The 15,136-nt window shown below is 50.4% G+C and overlaps 1 protein-coding gene across 3 annotated transcripts in view; it reads left to right on the forward strand.

Moving 5' to 3' along the window:
• The window catches only part of LOC147095700 (retinoic acid receptor RXR-beta-A-like), a 55,127-nt gene that overhangs the window by 27,382 nt on the left and 12,609 nt on the right, over window positions 1-15,136 (forward strand). For 2 of the 3 annotated variants that reach the window (XM_085974750.1, XM_085974751.1), the window contains exons 6-9: window positions 1,944-2,021; window positions 10,755-10,884; window positions 13,126-13,258; window positions 14,819-14,910. In XM_085974750.1, coding sequence (XP_085830876.1) covers window positions 1,944-2,021; window positions 10,755-10,884; window positions 13,126-13,258; window positions 14,819-14,910 — 433 coding nt within the window. The remainder of the gene's footprint in view (window positions 1-1,943; window positions 2,022-10,754; window positions 10,885-13,125; window positions 13,259-14,818; window positions 14,911-15,136) is intronic. The other variant, XM_085974752.1, reaches the window with a different exon arrangement.

The raw sequence follows: 15,136 nt of genomic DNA on the forward strand, positions 1-15,136 counted from the left end.
CTTGGGCCAGGGATTCCCAGGTGTCGGTGGGAATGTTGCACTTTTTCAAGGAGGCTCTGAGGGTGTCCTTGAAGCGTTTCCTCTGCCCACCTGGGGCTCTCTTGCCGTGTCGGAGCTCCGAGTAGAGCGCTTGTTTTGGGAGTCTCGTATCGGGCATGCGGACGATGTGTCCTGTCCATCGGAGCTGATCGAGCGTCGGCAAAGTTTCGATGCTGGGGATGTTGGCCTGAGCAAGAACACTCACATCTACACCGAACACCAATGCGCTGAGACTAGAATAGGGTTTGAACCCAGGGCCTTCTGACCCCTGTGCCTCAGTAACACCCTGACGGTGCAGATACCCACTTATGGACAAACTGTGATAAAAGTGCTTAGATTTCAGCTGAGCCGCACTGTATGTACTGTTATTGTTGAAGGCTGGAGAGCTGCATTGAAATGTCTGTTCTGTGGTAATAGTGACCCATCTAACTGTCTGTATATATCTGTCATAGGCTCCCAGGTGGCCAACTATCCGTTACTACGCTGACCTCCCAGCACGACAGATTGGGGTTCTCTGAGCCCAGGACTGCCCATTGCACCCGCCTCCTGCCCACACTTGATTTTGCAGGACTGCCCCATAGACTCGCACTGCCCCACACACATGCACATTGTTCCTTTGCCTGTCTGTGGGGTTCCTTTTCATCCCAATCTTGGACTAGACTGCCGGGAGGAAATCGCCCCTTTTCCACCCCGCCCCACCCCCCGCCCATCTTCACCAGTAGCTGAACTTGCTGGCATCGCGAGTAGCTAGGACTCTCCAGCTGAGGGCTTGGTTTACCTGCTGGCTGTGTGGCGCCTCGGATTCCACTCTTACCCCACCCCCTGAGTCTCCACCAGTGGTTGGACTGCCTAACACAGAGGGCTCCTACACCCCCTCCCCAAGCTAACTGCCTGCTGTCAGTTCCCAGTTTGTACACCAAGTGGAGTATCCTTCATTAGGAAAGCTTGCCCATGTTGGGGAGAGGATAGGGCAGAACTCATCAAAGCAGTTGGGGTTGCAGTATAACAGTAAGGAAGTCTTGCTGCAATTATACAGGGCTTTGGTGAGACCACATTGGAGTACTGTGCACAGTTTTGGTCTCCGTACCTAAGGAAGGATAAACTTCCCTTAGAGGGGGTACAACGAAGGTTCACTAGATTGATTCCTGGGATGAGAGGGCTGACCTATGAGGGTAAATTGGGCCTATACTCTCTGGAGAAGAATGAGAAGTGATTGCATTGAAACGTATAAAATACTTAGAGGGCTTGACGGGGTAGATGTTGAGAGGTTGTTTCCCCTGGCTGGAGAGTCTAGAACCAGGGGTCCGAGTCTCAGGATAAAGGGTCGGCCATTTAGGACTGAGATGAGGAGAAATTTCTTCACTGAGGGTTGTGAATCTTTGGAACTCTCTACCTCTGTGGATGCTCAGTCTATGAGTATATTCAAGACAGAGATCGATAGATGTTTGGGCACTAAGGGAGTCAAGGGATTGGGCGGGAAAGTGTAGTTGATGCAGCAGTTCAGCCATGATCTTATTGACTAGTGGAGCAGGCTCGAGGGGCTGTGTGCCCTACTCATGCTCCTAATTCTTATGTTCTTTAAGCAGCTCTTGGTTAAAAAAAAGCACAGCTTCAATCAGCTGAATGGGCGCCCGGGATTCGACTTCGAAGGGAAGGCCTCCGATTTCGATCACCCACCTCCTCTCCCGCCCGGCCGAGGCAGTTCTGTGGGGAGCTGAGCTGCCATTTTGAGAGTTGAACCGGATCGAAGGAGCATTTCCCACCACTGTCCCTGGAGCTTGCCAGCCTGGCTGGCTGTCCCCGCAGATGGGCTGCCCTCGGGAGTCCGCGCGCTGGTCCTGACTTTTAACTTGTGTTTAATCCCATTTCCATTCTGCTCCTAACTTCCGTCTCTCTGCCATCAGATCGATGCGATTTCTCAAGTACTCGCTGACGCCGAGCCCCAAGCCACAGTCATTCGTCGTGTGATAACAGCCAAAAAAGTAACTCCCTTTCTTTCATGTTTTTTTTGTTGCAGTAACTGAGGGGGAGGGAGGGGGCGGTTAGATCCTCAATATTGCATTGCGAGGTAGGGTTGTCCTGTTTCGAGATCTAGGTGCAACGGTTTGGGGGGCAGGACAGGTGGCCACTTTGATGCTGACTTATTTGCGAGGAGCCCCCGATGACACCCTGGAGACTGGGGCCGTCTCTTCCAGAAACGCCCCAGCTCCACAGCGTACTCAACCCACTCCTCTTCCTCCTCAACCTCCTGCTCCTTGCCCCACTCCCCCCTCCCCCCCTCCTCCTCCCCCTGTTTGTGTATTTTAATACCTTGATTGGACTTTTCCATTGAAGGCCTCAGCTGCTTCCAAAAGCCTGGGCTTGGATTTAGTAGTTGGCTGTACTTTTAGCTGGATGGAAATTGGCCAGGCTTAGTATGTGCATTGTACCCAATTTCTCCGGATACATCAGTATATATTTTTCTTCAGTTTCCAGCGGTTTCTACTCGGTTTTCAAAAATGTTAGCGTAATAGCTTGAGGGTAAATTTTAAGCGCTTTAGTCAGGTAAGGTTTATATTGGAATGCTTTTTCTCTGTTTTTAAAAAAGAGATGACGTTGTAATGATTACACACCTGCTGTAGCTTTTCTCTTGTGTTCTATAAACTTTAGAAAGTGTAATAAGCTGAGAGAGAGAATGTTTTTCCTTCATCAGTTTTCAAAAACAAAACAAATTTTGAGCAAACAGAAAACTTCTAATTATCACCTGTTTTGTGGACAGAAATTCTAAATATTTTAATTACAACCAGCAGTGAGGCAGGCAAAGCAACAGAGAGAGAAAAGCAGACAAATAGTCTTTCCTTATGCTAATTTGACTTCTTAAAAGAAAAGAGAACCGCTCGGTTGAATTTTGAAAGCAATCAAAAGTATCGCTGGGGGAAAACAGGAGAGGCAAGAGAGTGGGCCTCTGTCCTCCCCCCATGCACCCTGGTTTGGTGGGGGGGGGGGGGGGGGGGGATTATATGAGGACTGAGTGGATGGAAGGTTAAGGCTAAGCAGACTGATAATAGAGGAGAGTGGAGGAGCGAATATAGTGTCTGTTGATAGTTCAAAGGGAAGAGGTAGGAATAGCAATGGGTAGCAGAATGGGGCATGATGGGAGTGAGGGCGTGGGGGAAAGCACAGGTGATGCTTGGGCAGCAAGCCCCTAGGGAGCCACATTCTCCTTCCAACCTCTACTGGAAAATGTAGTCTGCGGTACTTGGTAGTCGTTTTCCTGGCCATACCGCCCCACCCACTGACTCCCATCTGAAAGGAAAGAACTAAAGAAAATGACAGAAGTCAAGGCCTTGGAGAGGGTGCAGAAGAGATTTACCAGAATGGGACCAGGGATGAGGGACTTCAGTTATGTGGTTAGACTGGAGAAGCTGGGATTGTTCTCCTTCGAGCAGAGAAAGTCAAGAGATTTGATGGAGGTGTTCAAAATCATGAAAGATTTTGAGAGTTAATAAGGAGAAGCTGTTTCTAGTGGCAGAAGGGTCAGTAGCTAGAGGACACAAATTTAAGGTGATTGGCAAAAGAACCAGAGGTGACATGAGGAATCTTATTTTTTTTTACACTGCGAGTTGTTGTGATCTGGAACACACTGCCTGAAAGGGCGGTGGAAGCAGATTCAATAGTAACTTTCAGAAAGGAATTGGATAAATACTTGAAGGGAAAAACATCACAGGGTTATGGGGAAAGAGCGGGGGAGTGGGATTAATTGGATCGCTCGACCAAAGAGCCGGCACAGGCACGATGGGCCGAATGGCCGCCTCCTGTGCTGTATGATTCCACGTTTCTAAGTAGAAGATGCCAGAGAGAGAAACAAAAAAGAGGTGAGAGAAAGGGCGACGGGGACAGATAGAGAAACAGCAATGCAAATGCGATAGAGGTAATTAAGAGGGGAGACTTATTCTCTTACCCATGGAACATGATGGGACATCCACTAGTTATGCATTGAAGTTACTGAATTGGTAATGTCCTTACACCTCAAGTACTTGGGGAATCTATGGCCAATGCTGCAAGGGTAATGCCTGTTGTACTTACCTCCTCCAGAGGTGGCGCTCTTTCTTCAACCAGTGGCAGAAGTGTGCAACTGTGGGCGTGACTTTATGTTGCAAAATGGCGATGCCCAAATGAGGAATGTGAGGCATTCGTAGTAAAATTAATATATTACAGATACATACTGTGTGTTTAGATGGTGTTGGAATAGTGGGTGCCACTTCCCTTGAGTAGAGTGTTTACTCTAATGCTGATGGGTTATAGAGTGGGGAACCTAGAGGAAGGGCCAATCTCTGTTGTCAGAACATGAGTAAGATTGAAAAGAATATGAGGAAGGGCAACTGTGTGAAGAAGCAGAATGAGTTGATGCAAAGTTTGGGAATGAAAAGCTTTGTAGATTGCAAGGGGAGGGGGGAAGAAGATTCGACCCGGAGTACATAAGAACATAAGAATTAGGAGCAGGAGTCGGCAATACGGCCCCTCGAGCCTGCTCCGGCATTCAATAAGATCATGGCTGATCTTCGACCTCGACTCTACTTTCCCGCCCGATCCCCATATCCCTTGATTCTCCTCGAGTCCAAAAATCAATCTATCTCAACCTTGAATATACTCAAAGACTGAGCCTCTACAACCCTCTGGGGCAGAGAATTCCAAAGATTCACAACCCTCTGAGTGAAGAAATTCCATCTCATAGTCTTAAATGGCTGACCCCTTATCCTGAGACTATGCCCCCTAGTTCTAGGCTCTCCAGCCAGGGGAAACAACCTCTCAGCATCTACCCTGTCAATCCCCTCAGAATCTCGTATGTTTCAATGAGATCACCTCTCATTCTTCTAAACTCCAGAGAAGCCCAATCTCTCAATGTAAAGGGCGTCAAACAACAATATAAGGTTAGCCCATTTGGTTCCGTGTCCACGCCTTCCTGACACGTCAAGATGATTGCCTCATCCAAGCACCCTGTAACAGTGCCTCGCGTCCCAGAGTAGATCCTGAGTGCATTAGGGAGGTTCATCAGTTGAGAACAGCCTCGTGCAGAGTTGGCACAGGGCTTGCTAGTTCCGCACTCCTCTGGGTTAGATTGTATCACGAGTGGACCTCGGCCTGACAATGCAGCTTGAGCTCTCCATCATTCTCCCTGCGCGATTGGCACCACAGAAGGTGCCCCAGTTGTGGGTCTTTTTTTTGGGAGGGGGTGGGTGGGTGGTGGGGGGGGGGAGAAATGCCAGCAGCTCTGTTCATGATCCCAGATGCGAGACTCTTGGAGGCTGTCGGCGTGAAACCTCCTTGTACGCCAGCCCGCTCGTGGCCAGTTCTGCCAACCCTCGGGTGTGCAGTGCGGGGGTGGTGGGGGGTGGAAATCAAACAAGAGGCAGCCAAACCGCTTCAGCTGGATGCCCGAAAAAGCAAAAGGTGATCGCGTTCCTCTTGCCCAGCTGCAAATGGACTGCACTGTGGTGATCAGTCCCCGATGAGTAGCGGACCCCCATTTCCAGAAAGCATTGGCCCAAGGTGAGTGGTCCTGACCGCAGGACCCGAGGCGCCAGCCATCACCAATATGGCTGACTTTGATTTTTCTTCCATGATAGATTCTACTGTATATAAACAGGGAGGGGGCGCATTCCCAAAACCTGCGTCCGAAAACTTTGTTGTCCACGTACTGCTACCACCACCATACTTGCTGCCGATGTTTAGGGAGGGAATTCCAGAACTTAGGGCCCAGGCAGCTGAAGGCAGGGCCGTCAATGGTGGAGCGATGAAAATCGGGGGACGCGCAAGAGGCCAAAATTGGAGGAGCGCAGAGATCTCGGAGGGGTTGTAGGGCTAGAGGAGGTTACAGAGATAGGTAGGAGCGAGGCCATGGAGGGATTTGAAAATAAGGATGAGAATTTTAAATTCTAACAGTACCTCGGTGTTTGGATCCAATTGTTAACTGTTCCGGCACACCAGCTACTGCTGGGCATGTAATTTGAAAAAAGAAAGACTTGCATTTATATCGCGCTTTTCACGACCACTGCACCTCCCAAAGAGCTTTACAGTCAATGAAGTACTTTTGAAACGTAGTCACTGTTGTAATGTAGGAAATGCGGCAGCCAGTTTGCGCACAGCAAGCTCCCACATATAGCAATGTGATAATGACCAGATAATCTGTTTTAGTGATGTTGATTGAGGGATAAATATTAGCCAGGACACCGGGGAGAACTCCCCTGCTCTTCTTCGAAATAGTGATGTAGAAACTTTTACATCCACCTGAGAGAGCAGATGTTTAGAACATAAGAAATATGGAGTATAAAAAGGAGTCAGCCATTTGGCCCTTTGAGCCTGCTCCGCCATTCAATAAGATCATGGCTGATCTTCGACCTCATCTCCACTTTCCTGTACTATCCCCGTATCCCTTGATTCCCTTAATGTTCAAAAATCTATCGATCTCTCTCTTGAATATACTCAATGACTGAGCCTCCACAGCCCTCTGGGGTAGAGTGTTCCAAAGATTCACCACCCTCTGAGTGAAGAAATTTCTCCTCATCTCAGTCCTAAATGGCTGACCCCTTATTCTGAGACTGTGACCCCTGGTTCTGGACTCCCCAGCCAGGGGAATCATCCTCACTGCACCTACTATGTCAAGCCCTGTAAGAATTTTGTATGTTTCAATGAGGTCACCTTTCATTCTTCTAAACTCTAGTGAATACAGGCCTAATCTGTCCTCTTAGGACAATCCCCGCATCCCAGGAACCAGTCTGGTTTAACATCTCATCCAAAAGACAGCACCTCCGACAGTGCCGCACTCCCTCAGCACTGCACTGGAGTGTCAGCCTAGATTTTTGTGCTCAAGTCTCTGGAGCGGGACTTGAACCCTCAACCTTCTGACTCAGAGGTGAGGGTGTTGCCAACTGAGCCACAGCAGACACTAGAAAGAGTATTGCTGAACTTCAATAGAATGCTATTGGATATTAGTTATGACTGAAGAGCCTAGATTGTCGCAATTTATAACTGAATGAAGATCCCCCTACTCAAATGACTCTTGAAGGGCATAGTCTCCGGATAACGTACAGGACAGACCGACCTTGCTTTGGGAGTGAGGGTCTCAGAAGGGTATTATTCATCTGCAAAGCATTGTCGTCTGTGTGGAGAGGGTATTGTCAATCAATCAAGCAGCAGCAAGCCGGCACAGGCATGATGGGCTGAATGGCCTCCTCCTGTGCTGTAATAACAACTTGTATTTATATAGCGCCTTTAACATAGTAAAACGTCCCAAGGTGTCGCACAGGAGTATTTTAAGACCAAATATTTGACACCGATCCACATAAGGATAAATTAGGACAGGTGACCAAAAGCTTGGTCAAAGAGGTAAGTTTTAAGGAGCGTCTTAAAGGAGGAAAGAGAGGTAGAGAGGCGGAGAGCTTTAGGCAGGGAATTCCGGAGCTTAGGGCCTCAGCAACAGAAGGCACGGCCACCAAAGGTTGAGCGATCATAATCAGGGATGCTCAAGAGGGCAGAATTAGAGTAAGATTCTGAACAACTGGGTGAAATCAAAACAGAAAATGCGGGAAAAACACTTAGCAGGTCAGGCCCTGTGGAGAGAGAAACAGTTAATGTTTCTGGTCATTCACCTTTCATCAGAACTGGAAGATTTTTGAGATGGAACAGGTTTTAAGCAAGTACGGAGGCAGGGAAAGGGGAGGAGAGGAAGAACAAAGGGGGGGGAGTAGGTTGGAGTGTAGAAGTGATTAGATTTAAAAAAAGGATGCTGGTGCAAGGTAAAAAGGGGGGGCGGGCGGTCGTACTGGGGCAAGTAAAGAAACGAAAGATGATTCCAGAGGAGGTGTAAATGGTTCCAGCAGAACAGCAGATGTGGAGGGAAGCGTGAAAAATCTGACCATGAGGAGAACGCTCCCGTGGCCTGGGGAATGTGGCAGAGAAAGGTGGGTGGAGCCCCAGACGAGGTGAAATCTTTTCACGCTGTCCCGTAGTCAGTCCCACCTAGGAAGAGGGGGAGCTCAGGCTGTAAACTCTTTCAGATTGAGCTCCTGATTTCCAGCATCGTCACATCTGCAAAGCATCAAGCGCTGAGATTTCGCCACCGATTTATCGACGCTGCACTGTAGTTTTAGAGGGCAGGATCCACGAAGATGGAAGGAGGGAGCAATTGTTCTTTCTCCCTTCTGCCCCAGTCGAGTGAACTCATTAAAACAGCTATGCAATGTTAACGAGTCATCAAGGGAATTGAAAATGCGAGTGTTCTGAATAACCTTCAATTAAAAGATTAACGGTAAGGCTCAGGTTATCTGACTTCAAGCCTCCATCCAACAGGGTTCAGTGCATTACTGCGCCTCTCCATTCTTACTGGGTTCCAGTTTGAGAAACTTCGATGAAGGCTTAAAGCTCATTTAGCCAGACATCGACAAGGGTTAGCAGAGGAGATAGATGACATGGGGTGGTGGGGGAGAGAGATTGGCTGGGGGGGGGGGGTTTGCAGCTTTCCATCTCCTGTTGCCCATGTGACTAAGGAGGCTTGGCCTGGACTCGGAGAGTTGGCAAATGGACAGCGGCATCTTTCTCCTGAGTCAGTCAGCTGCTTGTGAAGAGATTGAAAAGGGAGCAGCAAGCTGAATGGGTAAAGGAGAGGGTCTGTCCATAGTAATTTTATACAATACTTGTGTGTTACCGTGTCTTGTATCTCCAGTGCATCACGTCTGAGGGTTTTTGCGTGGAGTGCATTGTTGGGTCATAGATTGAGCAGAATCGACTGGGCAGCAAGATCCACAAAGAACCAATATTTGAGGGGTTCAGATGGTTTATATATAGAATAATGGATACCCAGGAGTGAGTTACAGGCTGGAGTCTAATCGAGGGATTCAGATGGTTTATATATAGAACAATGGATACCCAGGAGTGAGTTACAGGCTGGAGTCTAATCGAGGGATTTGGATGGTTTATATATAGAACAATGGATACCCAGGAGTGAGTTACAGGCTGGAATCTAATCGAGGGGTTCGGGGGTGTATATAGAGAATAATGGATATTAAGGGTGAGTTACAGTGTTGAGGTTAAAAAGTTGGACAACTCACTTGTACTAACACAGACTGCCACATCTTCCTTTGCACTGCTTTCCTTCTCTATCCCTCCTCCAAACCCCCTCCCTCCCCCACCCCCGTCTGATTAATTCTCTCTTATCTCTTCAGTAAGGCTGATGTTCTGCTGCGCTACCGGCCTGGTACAACAGTCGGATCTGCAGCTGCAGTTATACTGCAGGCCGTGCCTGACTCTGATTGCCGGCCAGGAGCCCTTCTGTCCCAGAGTGTGCGAGTGTCACCACACGTGCCGAGAGTCTGCGGCCCCCCAGCTGTGTCAATTGAACGTCGGCGTGCGGGGTTTGGCTTCGTGTAACATTCAAGACTCGGTGCCAGCTTTATAAAGTGCTCGCGAAGCAATCAGAGACCCACCTGGGCACGTTTGAAAACCTGCGTCGCCCTGAACTGAGTGCCAAGCCCAGACGGAGAGGGTGTAAGCTGGGACTGTAGGGCGGGACTGACACCGCTCGTCAGTCACGCACTGCGGATTCAGACCAGTCCTCTCGTCCAGGTCACACTTCCGCTTTCACAGCGACACCCGAGCAAAACCGATTTATGGAGCCAGGCCGGGTAGATGGGGTGAAGATGCAGATCAGCTATGATCTCATTGAACAGCCGAGCAGGCTGGAGGGGCAGCATGGCCTCCTCCCGTTCCTATGTTCCGATGTCGACACACAGGTCGCTTCAGGCCGTGGGTAGGTTCTATCTGGTTGTGGTTGGATGCGTTGTAAGCCTACGTGTGCAGGGCGGGTTTGCCCGTTTGCTCCGGATGAGGGGACATCTTCACCCAACGTCTTCGGTGTCAACATGAAGCAATCCCAACTCGTGCCGTGCTCCCTCGGCTCTCCCTCCCTCCGCCCTGCGGCACTTCTTCACACTAGAGCAAACCCCTCCGCTCCCCAAACCGAGCATGGCTGTGGGTGAGTGCTCGCCTGTGGACACTTTTGAGCTGTCGCCCAACAGGCTCTGCAAGCTGGAGACTGCAACTTGCAAAGGGCCCATCCAGCTGGTAGAGAGGGAGTTGGCATCTTATTCTGGTCTTGATTCGAGGGCAGGTGGCACCAGTGAAGGAAGTTTGTTAACTCACTGATGCAGACGTTTGTTTTGAGCATGGCCCCAACACATGGTGCGGCATGGTTTACTGTTCCATGCCGAGTTGAGATGTGGGACTTATTTATGCTGTGTGGATGTTTCTTACATGTGCATTTTAAGCCCCACTTCAGAGACCTGGGCACATAATCCAGGCTGGCACTCCCAGTGCACTACTGAGGGAGAGCTGCACTGTCGGAGGTGCCGTCTTTCGGATGAGACCTTATACCAGGCCCTGTCTGCTCTCTCAGGTGGATGTAAAAGATCCCACGGCCACTATTTCGAAGAAGAGCCGGGCAGTTCTGCCCGGCGTCCTGGACCAATATTTATCCCTTCACTGAACACCGAAACAGATTATCTGGCCATTATCACATTGCTGTTTGTGGGATCTTGCTGTGCGCACAATGTCTAGACTTCAAACAGTACTTCATTGGCTGTAAAGCGCTTTGTGATGCCCCTCGGTTAAACATAACTCACTGTATGAAGCGCTTTGAGATGCCGTATAATCGCAAATATCTTTCTCCCCTCTTTCCACAGCCCAACGACCCGGTGACGAACATCTGCCAGGCTGCGGACAAGCAGCTCTTCACGCTGGTGGAGTGGGCGAAGCGAATCCCGCATTTCTCCGACCTCCCGCTGGACGATCAGGTCATCCTGTTGAGAGCAGGTGAGGGGGGGTTTTGTTGTGTGCGGGGGGAGGCGGGGAGGAGTCTGCGGGGCCTCCTGCTTCACTTCAGCCCAACCTGCCAGTGTGGGCTGGCCAGCCGGCTCCTATCATGCACTCTCCCGGCACCAGGAGATGCTCAGGCCGCACCAGGAATTCGCTCTCCTCCTGCTGAGCATCCTAGGTGAAGCCTCGAGTCACGGTACTGGAAGGGCAATGATAAGAGGGGATGTAGAGAAGGAAATAGCGAGGGGGTAATGCCACACTTGGATTTTGAAAGGCTGTAGATTGTAGAAATATCGAGGGAGGTGATGTGTCCAGATCCTGGAATTAATTGTTCTCTTATTCATTCTTGGTATACTGGTATCGCAGGGAAGGCCAGCATGTATTGCCCATCCCTATTTGTCCTTGAGAAGGTGGTGGTGAGCTGTCTTCTTGAACCACTGCAGTCTGTGTGGTGAAGGTACTCCCACAGTGCTGTTAGGGAGTGAGTTCCAGGATTGCGATGATGAAGGAACAGCGATATATTTCCAGGTCAGGATGATGTGCGACTTGGAAGGGAACTGGGAGGTGGACGGTGCACCTGAAGTGTTGAGTTAAGAGGTGCCAATGGGGCAGTGAGTTTTGATTTTGACACTTGATGGCCTCGGGTAGTTGTAGACTGACTCAAGACAGATCGAGGTTGGGGGGGGGGGGTGGTGGGTGGGTGGTTATCCCTCTGGGTTGCAGGGGTTTCCCATGGGGTACAGCTCTTGGGCTGGGTCTCTGGTTCCTTCGTTCCTCGCACCCGCCAGACATTTTGTTAATTGCTCCTCCCAGATAATGGCTCCTTCTCCAGATTTGGACCAAGGGAAAACTGGACATTTTTTCAAACATTTGTTATTGGGGTATGGGTGACGTTGGCATTTATTGCCCTTGAGAAGGTGGTGGTGGGCTGCCTTCTTGAACCGCTGCAGTCCGTGTGGTGAAGGTGCTCCCACATTAGCGTTGGGTAGGGAGTTCCTGAATATTGACCCAAAGGCAGTGAAGGGACAATGGCATATTTTCAAGGCGGGATGGTGTGTGACTTGGAGCCGGTGGTGGTCCCACAATATTGATTCTCATGTCCTTCTAGGTGGTTGATTGGGGAGCGGGCACACTGTTGAACTAACCTGGGCCAGTTTCTGCACTGCGTCCTGCAGTTAATACATGGTGTGCCGGTGATGGAGTGGGTGGATGTTGAGGCCAGTGACCCTGGCGCTGGTCAAGGAGGACTTATCCTTGTATCCACTGACTGTCTGCATCGACTGATCCATCACCATCCCCAAATGGACTGGATCTCCTGAATCAGGGCACAGGAGAAGTCCAGCTGATGGGGCCGGGTGTTATTATTCATTCTTGGGTTTTGGTTGTTGCTGGCAAGGCTGGCATTTTTTGCCCGTCCCAAGTTGCCCCTCAAGAAGGTGACGGCCGGCCTCGTCAAATAGGTCGCTGGCACCGGCTGCAGTCATCACAACACTTGAGCACCTGGGCAATAACTCTGCCCCACCTCCACGAGCCAAGGCTCCAGAGCACCTCCCCCATATAGTCAATGCTCCAGAGGGGAGATGAGAATGTTCATTTACTCGGCGACTTGTCGTGATCTGGAATGCACTGCCTGAAAGGGTGGTGGAAGCGGGTTCAATAGTAACTTTCAAAAGGGAATTGGATAAATAATTGAAAAGGGAAAATGCAGGGCTATGGAGAAAGAGCAGGGGGAGCGGGACTAATTTGGTAGGTCTACCAAAGAGCCGGCACAGGCACAACGGACCGAGTGGCCTCCTTTTTTAATTTATTCAATCACGGGATGTGGCTAGGCCAGCATTTATTGCCCATCCCTAATTGCCCTTGAGAAGGTGGTGGTGAGCCGCCCCCTTAAACCACTGCAGTCCGTGTGGTGAAGGCACTCCCACAGTGCTGTTAGGGAGGGAGTTCCAGGATCCAGTGACGATGGTAAACCGAGGTGAAAGCCGAGGGCACAGGTCGCCCCGCCAAGCTTGAGAAGACAGGAAAGGGCAGGTTTATCAAGAGGTAGTGACGATGCCAGGATTGGATTTTAAACGCATGAAGATTGTAGGTGGACTGTAGGGAATTGCAGAATTCTGCAGTCCTGGGGAAGATTGAGCCGTGGCCGGAGCAGATGCCGCCATGAATCTTGTCTTCCTTGCAGTCCTGTCCCTGGTATCTGGGTGCTTGTTGACGCTGTGTCTTATTTTGTCCTTTCAGGCTGGAATGAACTCCTGATAGCCTCGTTCTCGCATCGATCAATAACGGTGAAGGATGGGATCCTGCTCGCCACTGGACTCCATGTGCACCGGAACAGTGCGCACAGCGCCGGGGTTGGAGCCATCTTCGACAGGTGGGTCGCAGAGCGCAGCACCAGAACCATCGGCTTTACAGTCTGTGTCCTGGGCGCAAGATGGGACAGTGCAAGGCTTTCGCAGGATGCAGTGGGTCAAACACCTTTCACCTCTGGGACTGAGTGGTGCAGTGGGTCAAACACTGACCTTTCACCTCTGGGACTGAGCAGTGCAGTGGGTTAAACACTGACCTTTCACCTCTGGGACTGAGCGGTGCAGTGGGTCAGACAGTGTCTTTTCATCTCTGGGACTGAGCAGTGCAGTGGGTCAGATAGTGTCCTTTCACCTCTGGGACTGAGCGGTGCAGTGGGTCAGATAGTGTCCTTTCACCTCTGGGACTGAGCAGTGCAGTGAGTCAGATAGTGACCTTTCACCTCTGGGACTGCGGTGCAGTGGGTCAGATAGTGTCCTTTCACCTCGGACTGAGCCGTGCAGTGGGTCAGACAGTGTCCTTTCACCTCTGGGACTGAGCGGTGCAGTGGGTCAGATAGTGTCTTTTCACCTCTGGGACTGAGCGGTGCAGTGGGTCAGATAGTGTCCTTTCACCTCTGGGACTGAGCGTTGCAGTGGGTCAGATAGTGTCCTTTCACCTTTGGGACTGAGCGGTGCAGTGGGTCAGACAGTGTCCTTTCACCTCTGGGACTGAGTGGTGCAGTGGGTCAGATAGTGTCCTTTCACCTTTGGGACTGAGCGGTGCAGTGGGTCAGATAGTGACCTTTCACCTCTGGGACTGAGTGGTGCAGTGGGTCAGATAGTGTCCTTTCACCTTTGGGACTGAGCGGTGCAGTGGGTCAGCCAATGTCCTTTCGCCCCTGGGACTTCCATTGAAATGCACCTTGGACTGATGGGATTGTGAATCTGTGTCTGTTGGCAGTAGGGGTCTTAAAATGAATGAGATTCGACACAACGCAAAGCCAAATTATTCATAATTTGACACTAAATTACCAATCTCACTGAGAGGTTACAGCTAGACATTGCCTAGTCTGGTAAGTGTTAAACGCTGCGTTCATGTAGTAAGAGGCTGCTCAATTGAGGTTGAAGTTCAAGCACATTTTTGGGGTGGTAATATAGAGGAAGCTTTACTCTATCTAACCCGTGCTGTACGTGCCCTGGGGTGCTTGATGGGACAGTATAGAGGGAGCTTTACTCTGTATCTAACCCGTGCTGTACCTGTCCTGGGATTGCTTGATGGGATAGTGTAGAGGGAGCTTTACTCTGTATCTAACCCGTGCTGTAACTGCCCTGGGAGTGTTTGATGGAACAGTGTAGAGGCAGCTTTACTCTGTATCTAACCCGTGCTGTACCTGCCCTGCGGGAGCTCAACGTTGATACTGGGTGCCTGAAATGGGGAAGAGCGTTATTCCCTGACCCTAACTTCCCTCATCCCGAGGACTAAAAGCTCACTGCACCTTGAATGAGGATATGACTTACCGTTCGTGATGGCCCACGGGTCCCTACAGTGGGGCTAGTGCTGGGGTGCGCACAGATTTGCTGGTCAGTGGGTCCATCTCTCCACAGAATATAACCTGTGATATTTTCCCCCTCTCCTCGTCTCCCAGGGTTCTGACCGAGTTGGTCTCCAAAATGCGAGATATGCAGATGGACAAGACAGAGCTGGGCTGCCTTCGAGCGATCATCCTCTTCAATCCCGGTACGTGGGACCCCCAAACCATTCGAAGGGATCGCGAGCAATGTTCCCTTTAAGCTGTATGGCTCTGCAGCTCCTGCGCGGCTGGCTTTTAAACAGGAAAAAATGCGCATGCGGGATATCTTGAATAGGCTGCGCACCGCAACAAAAAAGTAAAAAGCTACATTGATCGTGAGCGGTGGACAGTGTTAGCGATGGAGCGATAGACGGTGATCTCCTCTGATGGTGG

The sequence above is a fragment of the Somniosus microcephalus genome, unplaced genomic scaffold (genome assembly GCF_052327205.1).
Source record: "Somniosus microcephalus isolate GS21.2 unplaced genomic scaffold, FLI_Smic_1.0 unresolved_chr1, whole genome shotgun sequence".
NCBI classification, from domain to species: Eukaryota; Metazoa; Chordata; class Chondrichthyes; order Squaliformes; family Somniosidae; genus Somniosus; species Somniosus microcephalus.